Raw genomic sequence first — 22495 nt, forward strand, 5'->3', positions numbered from 1 at the left:
AACCCTTAATCTCGGGGATGAGATTCTCGTGAGGGGGGGAGACTGTAACATCCCGTAATTTTTCGGAATGTTATAATCTTCAAAAATACGAATTTTCAAAAACTTTTTGCGTGGAAATGTTAGTAGCTAGGATCACTTAAGGGATAATGCTATTCTTTCCCCAAATTCTTAGAATTTAAACTATAACTCTAACACAAGGACCTAAATGATAATGTGCCATATTTGGATTTGGAGTTTATTGCCTCTACTTGTTTCAGAATCGTTTGAATGGTTTTTGTTTGAATTGTGTGGTATTTGATTTGAATTAGAACCATTCAAATCAAATACAAAAGCTAACCTAACCCTCTAACTAAAACGGGTTGAAACCCACATAGCTTGACCGGCCTATCTAACCTACCCTTCCCCGTTCGGCCCAGAAACCGGCCGCTGCGGCCCGGTCTCGCGTGCCCACATGCGCGGACGCTCGCGAGGCCCAGCTGACCCCCCGCGTCGGCCCAGCATCCCGCCGGCCTGCCATAGCCCGCAACGCCCGTCCGCTGCTTTGGGTCGCTGACAAGCCGGCCCCGCCTACCAGCTTTCCCTTCCTCCTCACGCCCGCCGCGCCTCCCCTACTTTTTCCCCCGCGGCGCATCGTGACAGCGCGTGGAGCGCAACTCCCGCCGGCCAACTACCCTACTGACGCCCGCGTCTGCCCCCGCGGTAGGCCGATTCCTTGCCGCGCGCGTTTTCCTCTTTCCCCTCGCGCACGAAAGCTGCTGTGGAGCCCTGATGCCGCCACGCGTCCGCCCGGCGAGACCGTCACATGCGCGCCGTTCTCCAGCGTACGGACCACCCTACCCCTAGCGCCTCGCCTATAAAACCCCCACGGACCCAGCGCCAAAACCCTAGCCACCCAGGGGTTTTCCCCTTCACCGCCGCCGCCAAGAGATAGGAGAATAGAGGAGTCAAGGAGGAGGGGAAGGGAGAAGAGAAAGGAAGGAGAAGGACCCGCCGTCGGAGCTTCTCCACGCCGGCGACCCGTACCCCTGCAACGACGTTGCAGCTCGGCACGGCACTGCCCTGGCCTGCCTGCACCGAATCGCCGCCGCACCGAGCACAGCTTCCCCAGACCCGACGGGTGAGCGCCGTTCGCCCCTTTTGCCCAAATCCTTGATCCGGTGTGCTTCGGCCGCCGTTGAGTCGCCGGTAGCGAGCCCTAGGAGCCCCGTTCCCCTTGTTTGTGCGCCTACAGGACCCTAACGAGACACACCGCCGTTCACCCCGCTACCCGCCGTTCCCCTGACCTAGCACCGCCATGCCTAGCGTGCGGCCACACCGCGGCTCGGGTAAACCCGATGTCCGCGCGCGTGCGCACAGCCATGGCCAGGCCACCTTGGCGCCGCCGCGGAGGCCGTTCACCTCGCCACGGGCCCGTCATGGCCTTGCCTGGCGTCCACCGTGTGTGCGTGCGAGCACGGGAACCCGGAGGCAGGCCTCTACCTGCCTCGGCACCGTGGACCGCTGCCGCCACCTTGAATCGATGCCGCCGACCCGCCATGACCGCGCCGCCGCCTCGACGGCGTGCGCGCACACAGGACTCACCCAGGCTGCACCCTTGGCCCTATCCAGTGCCCGCATGAGCGTGCCAACACCCAAGGCTGGACCCTTACCCGCTCGGACAACAGGCCGAGCCGCCGTTGCCAGGGAACACCGCCACGCCCGCACCGCGACGTCGCGCTCGCGGCGTGGCGAGCTTGCCCAGCACACACACGCACGCACGCGCTAGAGTTCGCACCGGATCAGGAGGAGACCGCACGGGATCCAGGAGTCGCCGACAAGTGGGCCAGACTTGTCAGCCGCAGCGGGGAGAGAAGAAAAAAAGAAAAGGAAGAGGAGGAGAAACGGGCCCGGACCGGCCCAACAAGCCCAAGAATGAGAAGAGCCCAGGAGGAGATCCGGCCCGATGACGCGCCGACCTTTTTCTTTTTCTTTTACACGGCGCTGACACGCGGGTCCCACGAGACCCGCTGACTGACCTATAGGCCCCACCTGAGACCGGCGACCGCTGACCGTTGACTGGGTCAACGATGACGTCGGCATGGCCAACGATGACGTCAGCATGGGCCATGCTGACGTCATCATACCCGACCCCCCTGATGATGTCATGCTGACATCAGCATGCCACGTGGCACGCCCAGAGGCTGCCACGTGTCACTGACTTTCTTTTATGTTTCCCGAAATCCTTTTATTATTTTCAGAAATCCTTTTAGGCTTAGAAAATTAATAATAAATCAACCGTAACTCCGAAAATTATGATACCAGTTTCATAATTCTTCTAAAATTATGACCTACGCATTAGAGTAGGAGTTGCTATGTTTTGGATCTTCTTTTGGATAGTTTTGTGCATCTTTGCACTTTGACCCTTATACTTTTTCGTAATTACGATTAGGACCTGACGCCGAGGAGCAGTCCGGAGGATACGACTACCCCGACTTCCAGGAGCACTACGAGGAGACCCCAAGTTCACGCCCATCCATGTTTTGAATACCTACTAGGCATTGCTTGCTAGACACGCTACGCCCCCAAATTGAGTGTTGAGACGAGCTTGCATAACCATTTATTACCGTATTCCTTGTTCCCATGTTTATTATTGTTGATGTATGCTATTGCTACCATGTGAGTGTGAGATTGGGGTATGGGAATATATATATGGTATAGTCCTTGTGTGCTGGGAGATGCCTCTACATATATAGGAGTTGGGGATAGGTTGCAGCAGGGCGAGCGGACCCTTTCTCCGAGCTTAGGGTCGGGAGCTGGGGGTTGTGTGTTGGGCACAACCCTGTGAGCACCTGTGATGGGTGACGAGCACCTGTGGCGGGTGCAAGGCTATTCCTGTGGGAACACGAGTTGAGGAGTTGAGGAGGCGATACCTGTAATGGGTGCCGATCGCGAACCGTGTTTACGGAACGCAAACTTTGTGGCCCCGGTGATGAAACTATGTCAAACGTGCACACCACTTATCCTTTATGAGGGGGGACCCAGCCCGAGCTAGCTACGCACGGCACCATTACTGCAGGAGGAGAGTGTTTCAGTGTCAGGGGGAGTGGGCAGGACCCTTTAGTCCCCGATCGCAGGATCCATAGTGATTCCATTCTAGATAGCTTCACAGCCCCGGATGACCTACTGCGGGAGGACGCGCCCCAGACCGGGAGTAGAATGGTGTCGTAGCCGTTAGTTTCGTTGACTGGTGCCTCGGAGATAGTCGGAGTTGCTTGCTGGCTAGATTCGGGGTGAGTGGGTACAGGTGTACAACCCTTGCAGGGTGAAAACTATATATATAGCCGCGTACTCGGTCTTGTACAACTCTTGATCTGGCACCACACTGTAGTTAGATCCACATATACTTTTCTACCTTCCTCTAGTCCACTTTCCTGCTCGGATAGCAGCTGAGGTGCGGGGAGAGGGAGTTCCCGCACCGAACTTGGGTAGTTGTTGTAGTGGAAGTTAGTTGACCGGGAGTCCGGGTGCCGGAGCTGCCCGGTCCTCCACTGCCCAAATTAAACACTCCACGGCCTTCTATACCTTCTCTGTATGCTCCCACACCCGACCCCGTCCACCATCCCTCACCAGAATGCCGCCTCCATGGCTCAGTTCGTCGCCGGCCGCCCCTCTCCGCGGAGCCGCCGCCTCGGACCTCCTCCCTGCGAACCAAGGACACCGAGAGGTGCGGCTCAGTCCCCTCTCCCTTTTCCCCAACTTTTCCCCCACCGCCGGAGCCTCTCCTCGCCGGAAAACGGCCGCCCGACCCTCGTCTGTTCTCCAATGTCCACCAGGGACCCACGCTGAGAAGAAACAAACTTCCAGGGGCCTAGATGCAAGTTTGCGTTTTCTTTTTCTTTTGTTTTCAAAACCAGCAAACTTGTAAATTCGAAATAAAATCGTAGAAAAATCATAAAAATACAAATCCAAATGTTTTGGAATCCTTGCAACAATATCTACAACTTTCATTACATGCACATATTTATTTTCTGTCAATATTTTAATCTAGGAAAAAGATTAGATTACATAGGCTATAATTATTCTAGGAGTTCTACTCAGTGTCTATGAGTGACCTAAAGGAGAAGTACCCGCACCTGTTCTAAACCCAGGTAAACCCTTAATCTCGGGGATGAGATTCTCGTGAGGGGAGACTGTAACATCCCGTAATTTTTCGGAATGTTATAATCTTCAAAAATACGAATTTTCAAAAACTTTTTGCGTGGAAATGTTAGTAGATAGGATCACTTAAGGGATAATGCTATTCTTTCCCCAAATTCTTAGAATTTAAACTATAACTCTAACACAAGGACCTAAATGATAATGTGCCATATTTGGATTTGGAGTTTATTGCCTCTACTTGTTTCAGAATCGTTTGAATGGTTTTTGTTTGAATTGTGTGGTATTTGATTTGAATTAGAACCATTCAAATCAAATACAAAAGCTAACCTAACCCTCTAACTAAAACGGGCTGAAACCCACATAGCTTGACCGGCCCATCTAACCTACCCTTCCCCGTTCGGCCCAGAAACCGGCCGCTGCGGCCCGGTCTCGCGTGCCCACACGCGCGGACGCTCGCGAGGCCCAGCTGACCCCCCGCGTCGGCCTAGCATCCCGCCGGCCTGCCATAGCCCGCAACGCCCGTCCGCCGCTTTGGGTCGCTGACAAGCCGGCCCCGCCTACCAGCTTTCCCTTCCTCCTCACGCCCGCCGCGCCTCCTCTACTTTTTCCCCCGCGGCTCGTCGTGACAGCGCGCAGAGCGCAACTCCCGCCGGCCAACTGCCCTACTGACGCCCGCGTCTGCCCCCGCGGTCGGCCGATTCCTTGCCGTGCGCGTTTTCCCCTTTCCCCTCGCGCACGAAAGCCGCTGTGGAGCCCTGATGCCGCCACGCGTCCGCCCAGCGAGCCCGTCACATCCGCGCCGTTCTCCAGCGTACGGACCACCCTACCCCTAGCGCCTCGCCTATAAAACCCCCACGGACCCGGCGCCAAAACCCTAGCCACCCAGGGGTTTTCCCCTTCACCGCCGCCGCCAAGAGATAGGAGAATAGAGGAGTCAAGGAGGAGGGGAAGGGAGAAGAGAAAGGAAGGAGAAGGACCCGCCGTCGGAGCTTCTCCACGCCGGCGACCCGTACCCCTGCAACGATGTTGCAGCTCGGCACGGCACTGCCCTGGCCCGCCTGCACCGAATCGCCGCCGCACCGAGCACAGCTTCCCCAGACCCGACGGGTGAGCGCCGTTCGCCCCTTTTGCCCAAATCCTTGATCCGGTGTGCTTCGGCCGCCGTTGAGTCACCGGTAGCGAGCCCTAGGAGCCCCGTTCCCCTTGTTTGTGCGCCTACAGGACCCTAACGAGACACGCCGCCATTCACCCCGCTACCCGCCGTTCCCCTGACCTAGCACCGCCATGCCTAGCGTGCGGCCACACCGCGGCTCGGGTAAACCCGATGTCCGCGCGCGTGCGCACAGCCATGGCCAGGCCACCTTGGCGCCGCCGCGGAGGCCGTTCACCTCGCCACGGGCCCGTCATGGCCTTGCCTGGCGTCCACCGTGTGTGCGTGCGAGCACGGGAACCCGGAGGCAGGCCTCTACCTGCCTCGGCACCGTGGACCGCTGCCGCCACCTTGAATCGATGCCGCCGACCCGCCATGACCGCGCCGCCGCCTCGACGGCGTGCGCGCACACAGGACTCACCCAGGCTGCACCCTTGACCCTATCCAGTGCCCGCATGAGCGTGCCAACACCCAAGGCTGGACCCTTACCCCGCTCGGACAACAGGCCGAGCCGCCGTTGCCAGGGAACACCGCCACGCCCGCACCGCGACGTCGCGCTCGCAGCGTGGCGAGCCTGCCCAGCACACACACGCACGCACGCGCTAGAGTTCGCACCGGATCAGGAGGAGACCGCACGGGATCCAGGAGTCGCCGGCAAGTGGGCTAGAGTTGTCAGCCGCAGCGGGGAGAGAAGAAAAAAAGAAAAGGAAGAGGAGGAGAAACGGGCCCGGACCGGCCCAACAAGCCCAAGAATGAGAAGAGCCTAGGAGGAGATCCGGCCCGATGACGCGCTGCCCTTTTTCTTTTTCTTTTACACGGCGCTGACATGCGGGTCCCACCTGTGGGTGAGACCCGCTGACTGACCTGTAGGCCCCAGCTGAGACCGGCGACCGCTGACCGTTGACTGGGTCAACGATGACGTCGGCATGGCCAACGATGATGTCAGCATGTCCATGCTGACGTCATCATACCCGACCCCCCTGATGACGTCATGCTGACATCAGCATGCCACGTGGCACGCCCAGAGGCTGCCACGTGTCACTGACTTTCTTTATGTTTTCCGAAATCCTTTTATTATTTTCAGAAATCCTTTTAGGCTTAGAAAATTAATAATAAATCAACCGTAACTCCGAAATTATGATACCAGTTTCATAATTCTTCTAAAATCATGACCTACGCGTTAGAGTAGGAGTTGCTATGTTTTGGATCTTCTTTTGGATAGTTTTGTGCATCTTTGCACTTTGACCCTTATACTTTTTCGTAATTACGATTAGGACCTGACGCCGAGGAGCAGTCCGGAGGATACGACTACCCCGACTTCCAGGAGCACTATGAGGAGACCCCAAGTTCACGCCCATCCATGTTTTGAATACCTACTAGGCATTGCTTGCTAGACACGCTACGCCCCCAAATTGAGTGTTGAGACGAGCTTGCATAACCATTTATTACCGTATTCCTTGTTCCCATGTTTATTATTGTTGATGTATGCTATTGCTACCATGTGAGTGTGAGATTGGGGTATGGGAATATATATATGGTATAGTCCTTGCGTGCTGGGAGATGCCTCTACATATATAGGAGTTGGGGATAGGTTGCAGCAGGGCGAGCGGACCCTTTCTCTGAGCTTAGGGTTGGGAGCTGGGGGTTGTGTGTTGGGCACAACCCTGTGAGCACCTGTGATGGGTGACGAGCACCTGTGGCGGGTGCAAGGCTGTTCCTGTGGGAACACGAGTTGAGGAGTTGAGGAGGCGATACCTGTAATGGGTGCCGATCGCGAACCGTGTTTACGGAACGCAAACTTTGTGGCCCCGGTGATGAAACTATGTCAAACGTGCACACCACTTATCCTTTATGAGGGGGGGAGCCAGCCCGAGCTAGCTACGCACGGCACCATTACTGCAGGAGGAGAGTGTTTCAGTGTCAGGGGGAGTGGGCAGGACCCTTTAGTCCCCGATCGCAGGATCCATAGTGATTCCATTCTAGATAGCTTCACAACCCTGGATGACCTACTGCGGGAGGACGCGCCCCATTCCGGGAGTAGAATGGTGCCGTAGCCGTTAGTTTCGTTGACTGGTGCCTCGGAGATAGTCGGAGTTGCTTGCTGGCTAGATTCGGGGCGAGTGGGTACAGGTGTACAACCCTTGCAAAGTGAAAACTATATATATAGCCGCGTACTCGGTCATGTACAACTCTTGATCTGGCACCACACTGTAGTTAGATCCACATATACTTTTCTACCTTCCTCTAGTCCACTTTCCTGCTCGGATAGCAGCTGAGGTGCGGGGAGAGGGAGTTCCCGCACCGAACTTGGGTAGTTGTTGTAGTGGAAGTTAGTTGACCGGGAGTCCGGGTGCCGGAGCTGCCCGCGTCTGAAGGTGAATGGATGACTTGTTATAAATGCTTGCATAGGAAACCTTAGCCTTTTCCTTGGCATTGTTTTTACCTTAATGCATCCACATATTGCTTCATTCGGATGGTGACGTGGACCTATCCCATCCTTGGGGATAGATTGGGTAGATGCAGGGTATGACTCGGAGTACGACAACAACGATGACGGATGGTACGACTGAAGGCATGCTACACTCAAGGATGCCTGTGGAGGAGGGAATTCTCGGAGAAGGACTAGCATGAAGACCTAGTTTCTGTTACGCTTTCTGTTTGCACTTCATTTAGCCCATCGGGCTTGTACTCGGAGATTAATACTTTTATCCCGAATGCTGTAATAAGTTAAATCCATGAATGTTCTGTAATCGCTGGTATGACTATGATTCTGTCTGAAATGAGTTCTGTCTACCCACTTGAAGAAACGGCCCTAGCCATCCACGTAGCAAAAGGTCTGGAGTATTGGTTGGTCAAAGCACCTTGGGTAGGTTTGGTCGAACCCAATTGATTCAGTCAAACCAACATTTATCCATCCGCACATCTAACAAAAGAGGCAATCAGGACCGTGCAACACTCAAGGTTGTGGATCAGAGATTTGGCCAAACTAGGTTGTGCACCTCGCCCTTTGCCTACAAATATCCCTTGTCCTTAATCGACATAACCAACATATAAATAGGAGTTCACAGCTCATTCGAAAATGCACAAGTGAAACTCCTAGGTGAAGCTCTGTCAATACAACATTTAGAAAATAGGGACGGGGCGACGTGAGAGAACTTGGAGGAGCTAGATTGTCGGCCCCTCTTCCACCTTATTGTACCTTGGTACATGCAGCTCTGCTTCAGTAATCTTGTTTTGGCAACTCTAATTTTTCTGATGGTTAATTGAGAATTATTATCTCTCATTTATCTGTGAGTTTCTTATTCATAGCTTAGTAGGCTTGTCTTACTTTCTTTTGTTGCTTTGCTTCATCCTAGAGTAAAGTAGTGATCAATAGTGTAGATGTGGTCTTCAGACTGGAGATCGATTTAGTTTGGACCTAAGCCTAAGGGTAGGAGGAGGAGCCAGCAGATGGTGACAGCATTGTCTAACCAACGTATTCCATCATGTAAGAACTGGAGAGAGCTGTAGGAACTTAGGAGTAGCTAGGTTGGTTCCACTGTTATTCCATATCTGCAGCCTTTTCAGTTCTAGTGTACTTGAAGTAAATAATGTAGGTAAAATCTTATTCACTCAATCAATTCGGAGAATTTAGTCTACCTAGAAAATACCATGTGTACCCATCTACCTATCTCTTTTCCATCATCAACAACCTTACCCCTCAGGCGAATTAGTTAGGATTATTACATTTCAAGTTCCCCATGGGTACGCTTGCCTTCAGTTTCTTGAGTCAAAATAGCCCTAGTAACTTTGTCGTCTGCTGCCATATAAAGCTTGAAAAGAACCCCTCTCTTAGGTGCCTTAAGTACTGATGGCGAAGACAAATATTGCTTGATCTTCTCAAATGCCTCTTGTTGTTTTTCCCCTAAGTAAATTCGGCTTCATTCTTTAACTGAAGAATAGGAGTAAAAGCATCAATTCTTCCAGACAAGTTAGATATAAAACTTATCAAGAAATTCAACTTGCCCAGAAACTTTTGCAAGTCTTTCTTGCAAGTAGGAGGCTCAACTTTCTTCATGGCTTCAATTCTCTTAGGATCAATCTCTATACCCTTCTCATGAATAATGAAACCAAGAAACTTCCCAGCTGACACACTAAAAGCACATTTAAGTGGATTCATCTTCGAACCATACCGGCGCATCCTTTCAAGAGCAAGTTTCAAATCGGTTAAATGATGATTTAAACTGGCCGATTTAACCACAATATCATCAATATAGACTTCCAAGATAACACCAAGTGAATCATGGAAGATCAAAATCATAGCTCTTCGATAAGTTGCACTAGCATTTTTTAAACCAACAATCATCACGACCCACTCAAACAAACTGACAAATCTGTCACGCCCAGTTTTGAAGGAATAAAACCGAGCAAATATTCATATGTGCTCCAGGATCAAGTTACACACATATGACGACAATAGTGAATAACAGTAATAATGTCATAAATACCGAAGTTAAATTTATTACAAACCAAGCCAAAAGTCATTAATATAGATAAATAAGCATTTCAGTTCGCATTTATTCTAGCAGCGGATACTCCAACTCCACCGGTAGCTGACTGGGGGAAACGTACGCCTAGAAGTCCTGAATATCCCCTGGAAACTCCTCAAACTGATCTTGCTATGGATGATGTGGTAATAGCAAGGGTAAGCACATGTCGTACTCAGCAAGTATATTGGAAAAATAAATGACATGCGAGGCTTATGACAAGGAATAAAAGCTGGCTGAGCAAAGCATTAAGCATTTTAATTAAGTCATTAACAACTATTTACTAAGCATGTATAAACCAAACCCACATTTATAAAAGAAGTAGTAAAGCTGAAATAAATGAGTAAATTGGAACAATTAAACAACTGAATTTAATACAGTGATTTTCATTAAGTTGAACATGTGAGGGTCCGAGCCGCTCTTGACCGTGAGCACGGCTGATATATCAGTTTTCACTCTGCAGAGGTTGTACACTTAATCCACAAGTCGTGTCTCCCTTTATGCCCGGGTTTGCAAGGCCCTTAAACACTTCCTTTGGTGAGTGGCAGGGATTCACTACGAGGCATTTACAAAGACTCCCTAACCAGTAGTAGCCCGCTAAGGTTTCAGCAACTAGATGAGTGCACCCTCCCCCAAAGCGAGCGTACCATGTAGGCGTCCCAACCCCTTTGGCAGGCCGAGTACCCCTCTTGAACCTAGGCCCCCCATGCGCCTTTCGGTAAGCTACTAATAAGCTAGAGACATCTAATTAATCAGCCAAGACCAGAGCCTTGTAGTCCTTGTGGTTGCGCTGTTTTCCCGGGTGGTTCTCCATGGTTGATTTTAATCAAGTGACCAGAAAATGATATTGTTCCAGAGAGTAAGTATATACCGAAGTTTCATGTCTCAAAAGTATTGTAGAACCCACCCATCACCATTGTTCTGCGGCTAAGCATACTACCCAAGAGACTTTTATAACAAAAACCCGGCTAATCAAGGACAAGGATCATCAATAATGGTATATAGGTAGTCCCCCACAATATTAATGCATGCAAGATTATTTAAGTGTTATTGGGACAAAAATGATCAAGGAATATACTTGCCTTGCTCAGTTACTTGCTGCTGGTCGAAGTCTTCAAAGTCTTGCTCTTGGAAGTTCTCGAACGGCTCCTCGTCTATACGTCACGAACCACGCCAAGCAATACAAGCACATAAAAGCAAATAATAGAAACAAATTAAAACAGTATGCCAATCATGGAAAAAAATAGAGATAAAACACTTGAAAACTAATTCTACACATTGCAACGATCGTAATGGTACCAAAAACGCTAAAAACAGAGCTAAAACGGTAAAGATATGCTAAAAATAATGCTGAAATTACTTGTTCGTGAGAAAAACATTTAAAACGGGCAAAATAGAAAGAAAACAGGGCTAAAACATAAATATTTTGAATAGCAACGGACAGCGGGTTGAATTTTGGAAAAGCTCAGGGGGTTTTATGCAAAGTGGCGGGGTTGACCGGCAAGTGGGAGGCTTGACTTGAACTAGATTCGATCTGGACCGCAGGATCGTGATCTGACGGCCACGATCGCACCGGGCTGTTGGGTGGCGGCCAGGGTTAAATAAACCGACCGGTCCGGTCAAACCGGCGCGGTCCGGTAGCGGTTTACTGGACCAGTTTGACCGGAAACCGGTGGAAACCGGTCAAATTCAAAATCAAATTCAAAATCGCATGTTCAATCGGTTCCGATCGGCTTACCGGTCGGTTTGACTGGTTTACCGGTCGGTTTGACTGGTTTACCGGTCGGTTTGACTGGTTTACCGGTCGGTTTGACTGGTAACCGGCCAAATTCAAATTTTTTTTTCTTTTTTGGTTTAAATTCAAATACCCGCAAAGTATACTAAATAAATATTTGTATAACATATTTTAGCCTAAATGAACCCTCCAACCCTTTTTTGTACTACTTTTACATTGTTTTTGTATACTATTATATGTACTCTTTTTTTTGTTTAACTTCAAATCCCCGCAAACTATACTAAATGAACGAATTTTTGAGAAAATTTGACACCATTAGATTCATCACACCTTGAAGTATTTTTATGAATTTTTCATTTTTTTGAATTCAAATTTGAATTTTGAATTTGGGCCGGTTTGGTACCGGCCCAAACCGGAACCCGACCGGTTCCCACCGGTTTGGTGAACCCTGGTGGCGGCGGGGCGCCGGCGCACAGCGGCGTAGCCATGCCCGCGGCTAGGGCTCGCCAGAGTAGTGCCCCGGCGGCGCTACGATGCACCAAAAATTACACGGACTAGCCTGGGAGCATGCGCGCGACTACAGGAAAATGGTGGGGGGATTTTGGGGCTTCGGGGTTGCGCCGGCGGTGGTCGTCGGCGAGGGCTTGCAGTAGCGAAGTTCGGTGTGCGTCGTGGGGCTCGTCCCGGGCACGAAATCGGGATGAATCGGGGCGGATTTGGACTGGGGGATCACGGGGAAGCTCCCAAGCTTACCAACTCGGGTTGAACGGCGGCGAGGCAGGAAATCGGGGGCGGCGCAGTGGCAACTTCGTGCAGCGGCGCGGCACGTGCGTGCTCAGAGCGTCAGCTAGGGCGAAAAAGCGAAAGGCGGCGTGGGTGGAGGCCGGGTGGTTCCGCGGGGTTAAAGGATGCCGCGCGGGGGCCGAATCGGCCTGGGCGTCCGCGCCCGTGGGCCCGCACGGAGGGGCGCATCGTGTCCGAGCTGGGCTCGGTGAGCGACGGAAGGAGGGGGATGACAGGCGGGACCGCCCTGTCAGTGAGAGAAAAGGAGGGGAAAAGAAAAAGAAAGGGAACGGCTGCTGGGCCGAGTTGGGCCGGAAGGAGGGGAGGAAAAAGGAGAGCGGGCCGGCGGAAAAAGAAAGAGGGCTGGCCGGTGGCCTAGGTAGGGAAGTTAAATAGGAAAAAGGAAAAAGAGAAATAAAAAGGCTTTCCCTTTGCCAAGAAAATTAGATAAAGTTGTAGAAAATAGAAGAAAGGTTCAGAAAATTCCAGTAAAATTCTGGGAGCTTTAGAAACCCGAGCACAATCAAATAAAAATAAAATATGCACCAGCATGAATGCAACAAAACAAATTAGAGCCTAGAGTGTGTTTCCCAAAGTGCGAAAATAATTCTTTTAAAGCTAGAAAAATTGTGAAACTATGCTAGACTCTTCTAAAGCAAAAACTAGGGTGTTACAAACCTACCCCCCTTAAAATGAATCTCGTCCTCGAGATTCGGATGGATTTGGGAAGAGTTGGGGAAATTCTGCCTTCAATTCATCCTCTTTCCCAAGTCGCCTCATCTTCTGAGTGATGACTCCACTGAACTTTACACATCTTAATGACCTTGTTTCTGGTGATTCTCTCTGCTGTCTCAATGATTCTAGTTGGATACTCTGTGTAGGTGAAATCATCTTCCACATTGAGTTCATCCAAAGACAACTGTTCTTCAAGCACTTGCAAGCACTTCTTCAATTGAGAGATATGGAATACATTATGCACATCTGAAAGGCGAGTTGGCAAATCCAATTGATATGCTACCTCACCTCTCCTCTCAAGTACCTGAAACGGTCCAATATACCTTGGTGACAGTTTACCCTTGACCTTGAACCTGCGAAGACCTCAAATAGGTGAAACCTTCAAGTAAACATAATCACCAACCTCAAACTCCAGTTCTCTACATCTGGTGTCTGCATAACTCTTCTGTCTAGACTGCGCTGTCCTCAAGTTCTCTCTGATGATCTGAACTTGCTGTTCTGGCTCTTTTAGAATTTCTGGCCCAAAAATCTGACTTTCACCAGTTTCACTCCAATGCAAAGGCGTTCTGCACTTTCTGCCATATAGAGCCTCAAAGGGTGACATCTTCATACTGACTTGATAACTATTATTGTATGAGAACTCAGCATATGGCAGACTCTTGTCCCAACTAGTACCATACTTCAAAGCACAAACTCTCAACATGTCCTCTAATATCTGATTTGTTCTTTCTGTCTGACCAAAGGTCTGAGGGTGATAAGTTGAGCTGAAATTCAAATGCGTATCCAAATTCTCATGTAATTTCTGCCAGAAGCGCAAAGTGAACTGAGTACCCCGATCAGAGACTATTTTCTTAAGCACGCCATGCAAACACACAATCCTTGACATATACAGCTCTGCTTGCTTGGCACTAGTGTAAATAGTCCTCACAAGAATAAAATGAGCTGTTTTAGTCAGTCAGTCCACAATTACCCATATCGAATCATAACCAACTCGAGTACGAGGTAACCCCACAATAAAGTCCATACTGATTTCTTCCCACTTCCAAACTGGAATCTATAATGGCTGAAGTAAATCGGCTGGCCTCTGATGTTCTGCCTTGACTCTTTGACATATATCACACAAAGCCACGTGTGCTGCAACATCTATCTTCATGCCATACCACCAGTACAACTATTTCAAATCTTGGTACATTTTTGTACTTCCAGGATAGATCGAATAAGCTGAATCATGGGCTTCCCTCAATATTGTCTCTCTGATCGACTTTATATCTGGCACAAATTTTTTTCTTGAACCAAATTGTACCTTGAGCATCTTCTGTAAAATCTGGAGCTTTTCTTTCTTTCATTTGCTCCCTGATCTCCTTTATTTTCTCATCCTCAAGTTGTCTCTTTCTGATATCTTGTTCTAGTGTAGACTCAACTTCTAGAGTTACTCCTTCTGTTTGAGACACTATAGAAAGGTTGAGTCATACGAACTCCCTGCATAACTCCAAAGGGTAAGCTAGCACCACATTAGCATGACTCTTCCTGCTCAAAGCATCTGCCACAACATTAGTCTTTCCTGGATGATAATGAATGCCCAAATCATAATCCTTTATCAACTCCAACCATCTGCGCTGCCTGAGATTAAGGTCACTCTGAGTGAAGATGTACTTCAGACTCTTGTGATCAGTATATATCTCACATCTATTCCCCAGAATATAGTGCCTCCAAATCTTGAGTGCATGAACCACTGCTGCTAGTTCCAGATCATGTGTTGGATAATTCAGCTCATGTTTCCTCAACTGCCTCGAAGTATAAGCTATAACTCTGCCTTCCTGCATAAGCACACAACCAAGACCCTGACGAAAGACATCACAATATATATCAAAGTTCTTGTAAATATCAGGCATCGCTAACACAGGTGCTGTAGTTAATCTCTTCTTTAATTTTTCAAAGCTATTCTAACAAGCATCTGTCCATTTGAAATTCTTTCCTTTCTCCAAGAGTGATGTAAGGGGTTTAGCAATCTTGGAGAAATTCTCAATGAATCAGCGATAATATCCAGCTAATTCCAAGAAACTCCTGATTTCTGACACATTCTGAGGCGGCTCCCAATCTAGCACATCTCTAACCTTTTTTGGATCCACTGCAATACCTCCATCAGTGATAACATGGCCAAGAAAAATACTTCATTCAACCAGAATTCACACTTGCTCAGCTTAGCATATAACTGATTCTCCCTCAATTTCTGCAAAACTAATCTCAAATACTCCTTATGTTTCTCTTCATTCTTAGAATATATTAAAATATCATCAATAAATACTACTACAAACTTATCCAAATATTTCATAAATACCTTATTCATCTCTACTACTAAAAAGAGAGGGTGACGTTTTTTTTCGGCGGTCAGTCTGCCCTTGGTCTTTCGTCTTTCGTCATTTGGTTTTGCTGCCGTCCATCGCAGCCCGCCCACCTCTCGCGCAGCCTCAGGCCGTGTTTAAATCCCAAAAGGCAAAACGCAAAATTTTTTTAAATCGCTTGCATGATGTACTAAATGTAGTCAAAAAATAAATCACATTACACAAATGGACCGTAAATCGCGAGACGAATCTAATGAGCCTAATTATGATGTGATTAGACACTAAATTGCTACAGTAATGCTACAATAAATATGCTCTAAAGATTTGTAATTAGTTTTGTGATTAGTCTATATTTAATACTTCAAATATTGAAAATTCCATTGCAAATACGCAAAATACAAAGTAAACACACCCTCAGTTAAAAAAAACGGGATCTGAGGATCTCATCCCTTCCGTCGCCTCCTCCGCAGGGAGTGTCTATTCATCGCTTTGTGCGATTTGCCGTCTATGCATCGCAGAAGCTCCCGGCGTCGCGCCCCTGCCTTCCCCCGCCTCCCCCGGCTCCGGCGCCGCCGCCGGCGCCTCCGCCGCTGCCCTTCGCCGCCGCCGACACTAATCAGCTCGGACCCGCGCTCCCCCGCCCGGTGCCTGGCCCACCGCATGTCTCCCCGCCGCCGACCGCCGCCGCCCACAACCCACCTCCGCCGTCGGGCTTCCCTACCCCCCTCCCCCCTCTTCTAAGGCCGCTGGAGGCCACAGGACCCGGCAACCCGGAACCCCGAAGGGCCCGAACCCTGGCCGGAGCTCGCCGGGGAAGATGAACAGGCGCGTTGCGGCGCTTCTGCGACAGCTCCGCTGCCACCCGCGCGCGATGAATAGCTTTCCCCCTCCGCAACCTCCGCCCGTCGCCGCCCGCGCCGTCCTCCTTCCGCCGCCGCTCGGTCCTCCACCCGCCCCCGCCGCGCGGGTCGTCCTCCACCGCCGGCCGCGACGTCCCGGCTGCCGATCCGCTTCCCCGGCCGCGCCGCCGCTTCGTTCCCGGCTGCCGGTCCGCCCCCGTCCCCGGCGGATCCAAGCCGTCCGCGCCATCCCGGCCGCTCCGTCTCCGGCGCCACACCACTGCTCCGTCCCAGCCGCCGATCCGCATCCCTGTCCCCGGTGGATCCACGCCGGCCCGGCCGCCAATCCGCCGCCGCCGCCTCGCGCCCGGCAGCCTTTCCATCCGCGGCGCCGCACCACTGCTCCGTCCCAGCCGCCTATCCGCATCCCCGACCACCGTCCGCTCCGTCCCCGGTGGATCCACGCCGGCCCGGCCGCCAATCCGCCGCCGCCACCGCCTCGCGCCCGTCCTCCGCCTGCCGCCGCTCGCTCCTCGCCGCTGGCGCGCCCGCTGGTGCGCGCACGTCTGCCGGACCCCGTCCGCCGTCGTCGTCTGCGTCGAGCTTTGCTACAAGGCCGGTGAGTGGAAGACACTCACTGACCGTTCTCTCCAAGAGAGACCAGCTCAAGCAGGTTGGGCTTAGTGAGAATTCACCTCCCTTCTCTCCCGTCTTTTATCTATTGTATTATGTGTCTATTAGAGCTTTTAGATGTGGCTTAGCAATTAGTTTACTTCTGCAAGGTCTATTGATACGATGTTGAACTAATTATCTGTTAAAAAAAGCTGGAATCGAGAAAGATATCTGAATCAAAGTCGCCTGCTTAAACTATCTATGGTTAAAGGGAGTTTTGTTTATTCATCTAATAATATTTGCTGCCTCTGTAAGGGTTACAAACAATATGAGCACATTGTACCATACTTTATACATTGTAACTCCTTGCAGGCGACCATTTTATTAGTTGCTTGAGATTCTGAGTCTTGTGTGCAATCGGAGATGAACAATGTTTTGCCCATGATCAGAATGCTTTATTTAGATCATTACAGTATGTAGTTCATTACTTCCTTTGGGTGACGGGAAAAGAATAAAAGTCTGCTTATGGCATATACTGTACTAAAGCAGTGCAACTTGCTGCCAAAACATTCATTCAACAGTTCATAAACATACCACAAAAATCACGCTCCCTTCAGCGCTGCACGCCCCAGCCGCAAATCACGCCGCTGCCTCCAGCCCCGCTGCGCCACCGCACTGCATGTCCCAATCCCGAATTCCCGATTCAAATCATCACTCCCCCTTAATCATGTCGCCCCCAGCGCCTCAGCGCCTCATCCCCGCACCAAATCACCCTCGCGCCGCCGCACGGAGGCGGAGCCGCGCTGACGCGGGTTGTTCTGGGTAAATCGGACATGTTCCGACGGATTTGGCCGAGGCCCGCGGGCGCAGGGCACCTCAACTTCTGGGTTGTTCTGGGTAAATCGGACATGTTCCAACGGATTTGGCAGGCCCGTAGGACACCTCAACTTCTCGCTGCTGCCACAACCTATCTGGTACAAATTGGGGCCAGCAATTTTCTTTCTTTTTTTTTTTGTCTGAAGCACAAAATCAGATTGGAATTATGTGCTTAGCATGCTCCATGTCTATCTCTCAGGATGCACATGGTACTTGGGGGGTGTGATTTACATGGCTGTGCCGTTCTACAAGAGGGCCAGGAAGATCGAAGGTATGTTCAGGCCCATAGTACTACGAGTTGCAGGATGCAGAATTGCATATGGTTACTGGGGCCTTGTGGGCGCAGTTCAGGATTGATTGTAAGTTTATATAGTTTATAGTATATCATGGATGATCAGATGAATCACAAACTGCTGACACATGTTGAAATAACCCAGTTCCTAGCAGCTTATTGCAATGATTGAATTACTATGTCATGGCTGTAATATAAATCATATATTTTGTTCATTTTATTTTAGGAATTTTTGTGGTATGTTTATGAACTGTTGAATGAATGTTCTTGGGTAAACTAATTTTGCTATGAGCTAGAGGAATGTCATTGGCCAGGTGTTGAAAGTAACTTAATTGCTACCAATTATACCTGCTGAGAACATGGCCATATATGATGAATATCAATTGTGTTTTTGTCTTGCAGAAATTTGGAGACGTCACAATTCTGGCCCCATGTAGACATGCATGGCTGGGAGTCTGGTCTTGTGATCGGAATGAGTAAAATTCTATGGACCAATTCAGGTCCTGAGTTCGACTCCCGGTGGGAGCGAATTTCAGGCTGAGGTTAAAAAAATCCCCTCGCCTGCCTACACGCCAAAGCACATGGAAATAGGTCCCGGCTCACCCCGGCCTGCTCTCACACGGGTTACGGTATGTAAGGGTGGGGCAGGGGTTCGGGGGTTTTCTGGGCCTGCGTGAGAGGTCTTCTTCTTACATTAATGCCTGGGGGCGGCTTGCCCCTCGCAGGTCGAGTTTTTTAAGTTCTTAGAATAAGAAAATAAATTATATCCTTTTCTCTTTTACCCTTTTCCCCTGGGAGGTTTCTTGTTCTCTCAATGCCATGATCCTGATATTGTTCTCACATTCCATGAATTAATTGGTGAGTTTGAGTTTTTCTTTTCGAAATATTTTGAGGCTGCAATATTTTGTTACTAAATAACTGATATATTGCTGCGGAGTACAGGATGGCATTCTTCTTCCATATCTGCAGCTACCATGGCCATTGGCAACACTGGATTAATATTTTATTTTTCCATTTGGTGAACTATGTGTGTCTCTATATTATATTGCTCATGCTAGATCATCTTGTTATTATGCTTCAGTGTAGTTGTTGATTAGACTATGGACTTGCTGCTTCCTTCAGTTTCATAATGACTCTTTACGAAAATGGTACTTAAATTGCTGAATATGTAAAATGATATACTATTTTTTTCTCTGATGGTAATAATCTTGGACAGATGCAGTTGCAACGACAGACATTTAGGGAGTTTCCATGACATATGTTGAGACTGATTCTAAAGAACAGAAACAACGGCCATGGTATTATAGGCAATTTTGTGATTTTTTTGGATTTAGAGTTCTTTTGTGGTTTTAGCTGGGTGCAGGGCACTATCTTGGGAGCTTGTATCAATTCTTTTAGGAATAGTCCAAGAACATCTTTAGTATGGCCACTTCTTACAAACAGTATGGACATTTTCAGTTTGCCTAAACTTTGATGGTTTTGAGATGACCACTACTGTTTTTTATGAGCAGGTTGGGTAGAGATATTTGAGGAAAGTTTATTTTCATGACACATTTTGTACGTAATGCCTAACAGCTGCAGCCTCTCTAAATAAACTGCAAACAATAATGCTTGCTTTAGCATCAGTCGGTAAGATAGAAAAGCTTTTAGCATGCATCTTCCAGTTGCCTTCAGGTTGTTTTCACTCAATATATATAATAATGCTTTTGTTTATGTTAGGTACAAATGTAAGCAGATGAATGAATAAACAATTAGGACAATACTATTTTGTGTCTTTTCAACTGTGGATGTCACACTAATCCCTACGATTCATTTGGAAGTTCAGTAGCAAAACAATGTCTTCAGCATCTCAGGAATCTATAGTTCTATGTTCATTTCTCTGTTTATTACAACATCAAGATATACAAGGACTGAAGTTCCCATAGTCCCATATGAAGGTATGTATCACAGCTTAAATGATGGTTTTAATTCGTGTAACTTATTATATCTTTTGTAGAGCATTAAAAAATAAAGCATTCACAGTCTATTTCCATCTTTTAATTCCTGTGGTGACCACAAAAGAAAATTGATGCTTCCAAATGATTACATCTTTTAATTCCTGTGGTGACCACAAAAGAAAATTCAGTCTTCAATTTTTAGACATATTCTGATTCAGGTGACATCGTAAGAAGCATCAGTTGGGCGTTTAAATGAAGCTGTTAGGTTCAGACTTCAGTAACGGTGTGAACTTTGCCATTGCTAAGTCAATGGTGAGGCTGGAAGACATGTTGGGAGAGACCACCTCTTGCAGTTCACCTGATTATGAGATGTGAGGGTGAAAGAGTTTCCGTCAAATGGGTTCACACAAAATATTTGAAAACAGCATGAAGCATGGTGGTGGTGTTTGGATGAAGCTCACTTAGGCTATCAAATCAACTTTGTTTTAATACCATATTTAGACAAATTATGCTATTTTTCTATTTACATTGTGTGATGTAAAATGCTATTTATATAGAAAAAAGTTGATGCTTGTGATTTCAATTGGCCACAAAATATTCTGTTGCCCATAGCAATGCACGGGCATGAACCTAGTCAATTACATAAAGTAAGCTGGAGCGTTAGTGAACCCAAAAGACATAACTGTATACTCATATAAGCCATATCTAGTGGTGAAAACCGTCTTCTCAATATCAGACGATCTGATTTTTAATTGATGAGTCTGACCTTAAATCGATTTTAGAAAATACTCTGGCACCTCTCAACTGATCAAATAAATCTTCAATACGAGGCAAAGGGTACTTGTTCTTAATTGTAACCTCATTAAGTGATCTATAGTCCACACCTATCTTTCTTTTCCACAAATATAACAGGTGCACCCTAAGGTGAAGAACTAGGGCGAATGAATTTTTTATCCAATAATTCTTTTAGTTATTTCTTTAATTCTTCTAGTTCATTTACAGTCATTCTATATGGTCTCTTAGATATGGGTGCAGTTCCAGGTAAAAGATCAATAACAAACTCGATATCTCGATCAGGTGGCATACCTGGCAAATCATCTGGAAAGACATCCAGAAACTCGCACACAACTCTAATATCCTCCAATCTGGTGCCTTCTAGCTGATTAACCACACAATGTTCCGTTGATGGCAAAGTTGCTACAAACTCAACTCTGTCTCCCTGTGGGCTAGTCAACCGCACTGATCTTTTGGCACAATTAATCACCCCATTGCATCCTCCCACCCAATCGATTCCAAGTATCATATCAATCCCACTTGAATTTAGCACAATTAGGTTGGCTAGGAAGTCTACTTCCATAATCTTCAAATTTACTTTAGGACATATATATGCAGCTTTCATACCCCCAACAGGTGAACTAACAAACATAGGTTTTGGCATGGTACACATGGGTATGCTATGTTTTGCTACAAACTCAATAGTAATGAAAGAATGTGATGCACCGGAATCAAATAAAACAGAAGCGGGGGCTGAGTTGACAAGAAACATACCAATCACCACATCTTGAGCTTCCTGAGCACTCTCCAATCACCACATCTTGAGCTTCCTGAGCACTCTCAGCTGTCACGTGGTTCACCCTCCCACGTGCATAGTTCTGCTGCCCTCTATTGGCCTGCTAATTCTGGTTCCCATTGTGAGGCTGCTGTTGCTGCTGCTGATTCTGCCTTTGACCATTGTTATTGAACTGCCCTGAATTGTTCTGTGCAGCTTTCTTTGGGCAGTTGTTGGCAAAGTGACCTGTCTCACCATAGTGAAAGCATTCCTTAACAGGAGTGTTAGGGGCACTCGTCTTCATCTGAGGGCCAGAAGGTGTGTTCTGACAGTTCTAGGGGGTGTTGTTGCGCTGAACCATCTGGTTGGAACGCTGGTACTAATTCTGATTCTGGTTGGAGCACTGAAACTGATTCTGATACTGCCCCTGCTGCATCCCAGTACGCTGCTGCTGTGGTCCTTGTGGCATGGGCAAGCGAGGGCGAGTGTTGCTGCTTTACTATCCTGACCCATTGAGCTTCCTCTTCTGCTCACCCAGCTCACGACGCTTGCTCTCAAGCACAAGCGCCTTATCAATCATATGCTGAAAGGATGGAAAGGTGTGAGCTACCAGCTGATACTGCAATCCCCCATGCAGACCTTCCAAGAACAACTCCTGCTTCTTCTCATCTTGAGCTACCTCCTCAGGAGCATACCGCGACAACTGTAGGAACTTGTCACGGTACTCACTCACAGTCATGCTCCCTTGTTTCAGACCGAGGAACTCTTGCTTCTTGAGCTTGATCATCCCAGCTGGGATATGATGAGATCTGAAGTGATCCCTGAACTCTATCCAGGTGATGGTGGCAGGATTGGCATGTGCAGTAGTATATGAATCCCACCAATCAGCTGCAGATCCCTCAAGTCTGCCGGAAGCATACAAAACCTTCTCTCTGTCATTGCACTGAGTGATGTCCAGCATCTTCTCAGTTGCCTTGAGCCA

The 22495-nt window shown here is 48.5% G+C and overlaps 1 protein-coding gene across 1 annotated transcript; it reads left to right on the top strand.

The window, feature by feature from the left end:
* The first annotated feature begins 1358 nt into the window (after window positions 1–1358).
* Window positions 1359–20547, top strand: LOC120700984 (serine/arginine repetitive matrix protein 1-like). Its single transcript, XM_039985163.1, has 7 exons — window positions 1359–1437; window positions 2429–2500; window positions 6562–6633; window positions 16288–16920; window positions 17935–18006; window positions 18430–19964; window positions 20183–20547. The coding sequence occupies exons 1-6, from the start codon at window positions 1359–1361 to the stop codon at window positions 18462–18464; spliced, it is 963 nt and encodes a 320-aa protein (XP_039841097.1). The 3' UTR covers window positions 18465–19964; window positions 20183–20547.
* The last annotated feature ends 1948 nt before the right edge of the window (window positions 20548–22495 follow it).

Source organism: Panicum virgatum, chromosome 3K (assembly GCF_016808335.1).
Source record: "Panicum virgatum strain AP13 chromosome 3K, P.virgatum_v5, whole genome shotgun sequence".
Taxonomy (NCBI): Eukaryota; Viridiplantae; Streptophyta; class Magnoliopsida; order Poales; family Poaceae; genus Panicum; species Panicum virgatum.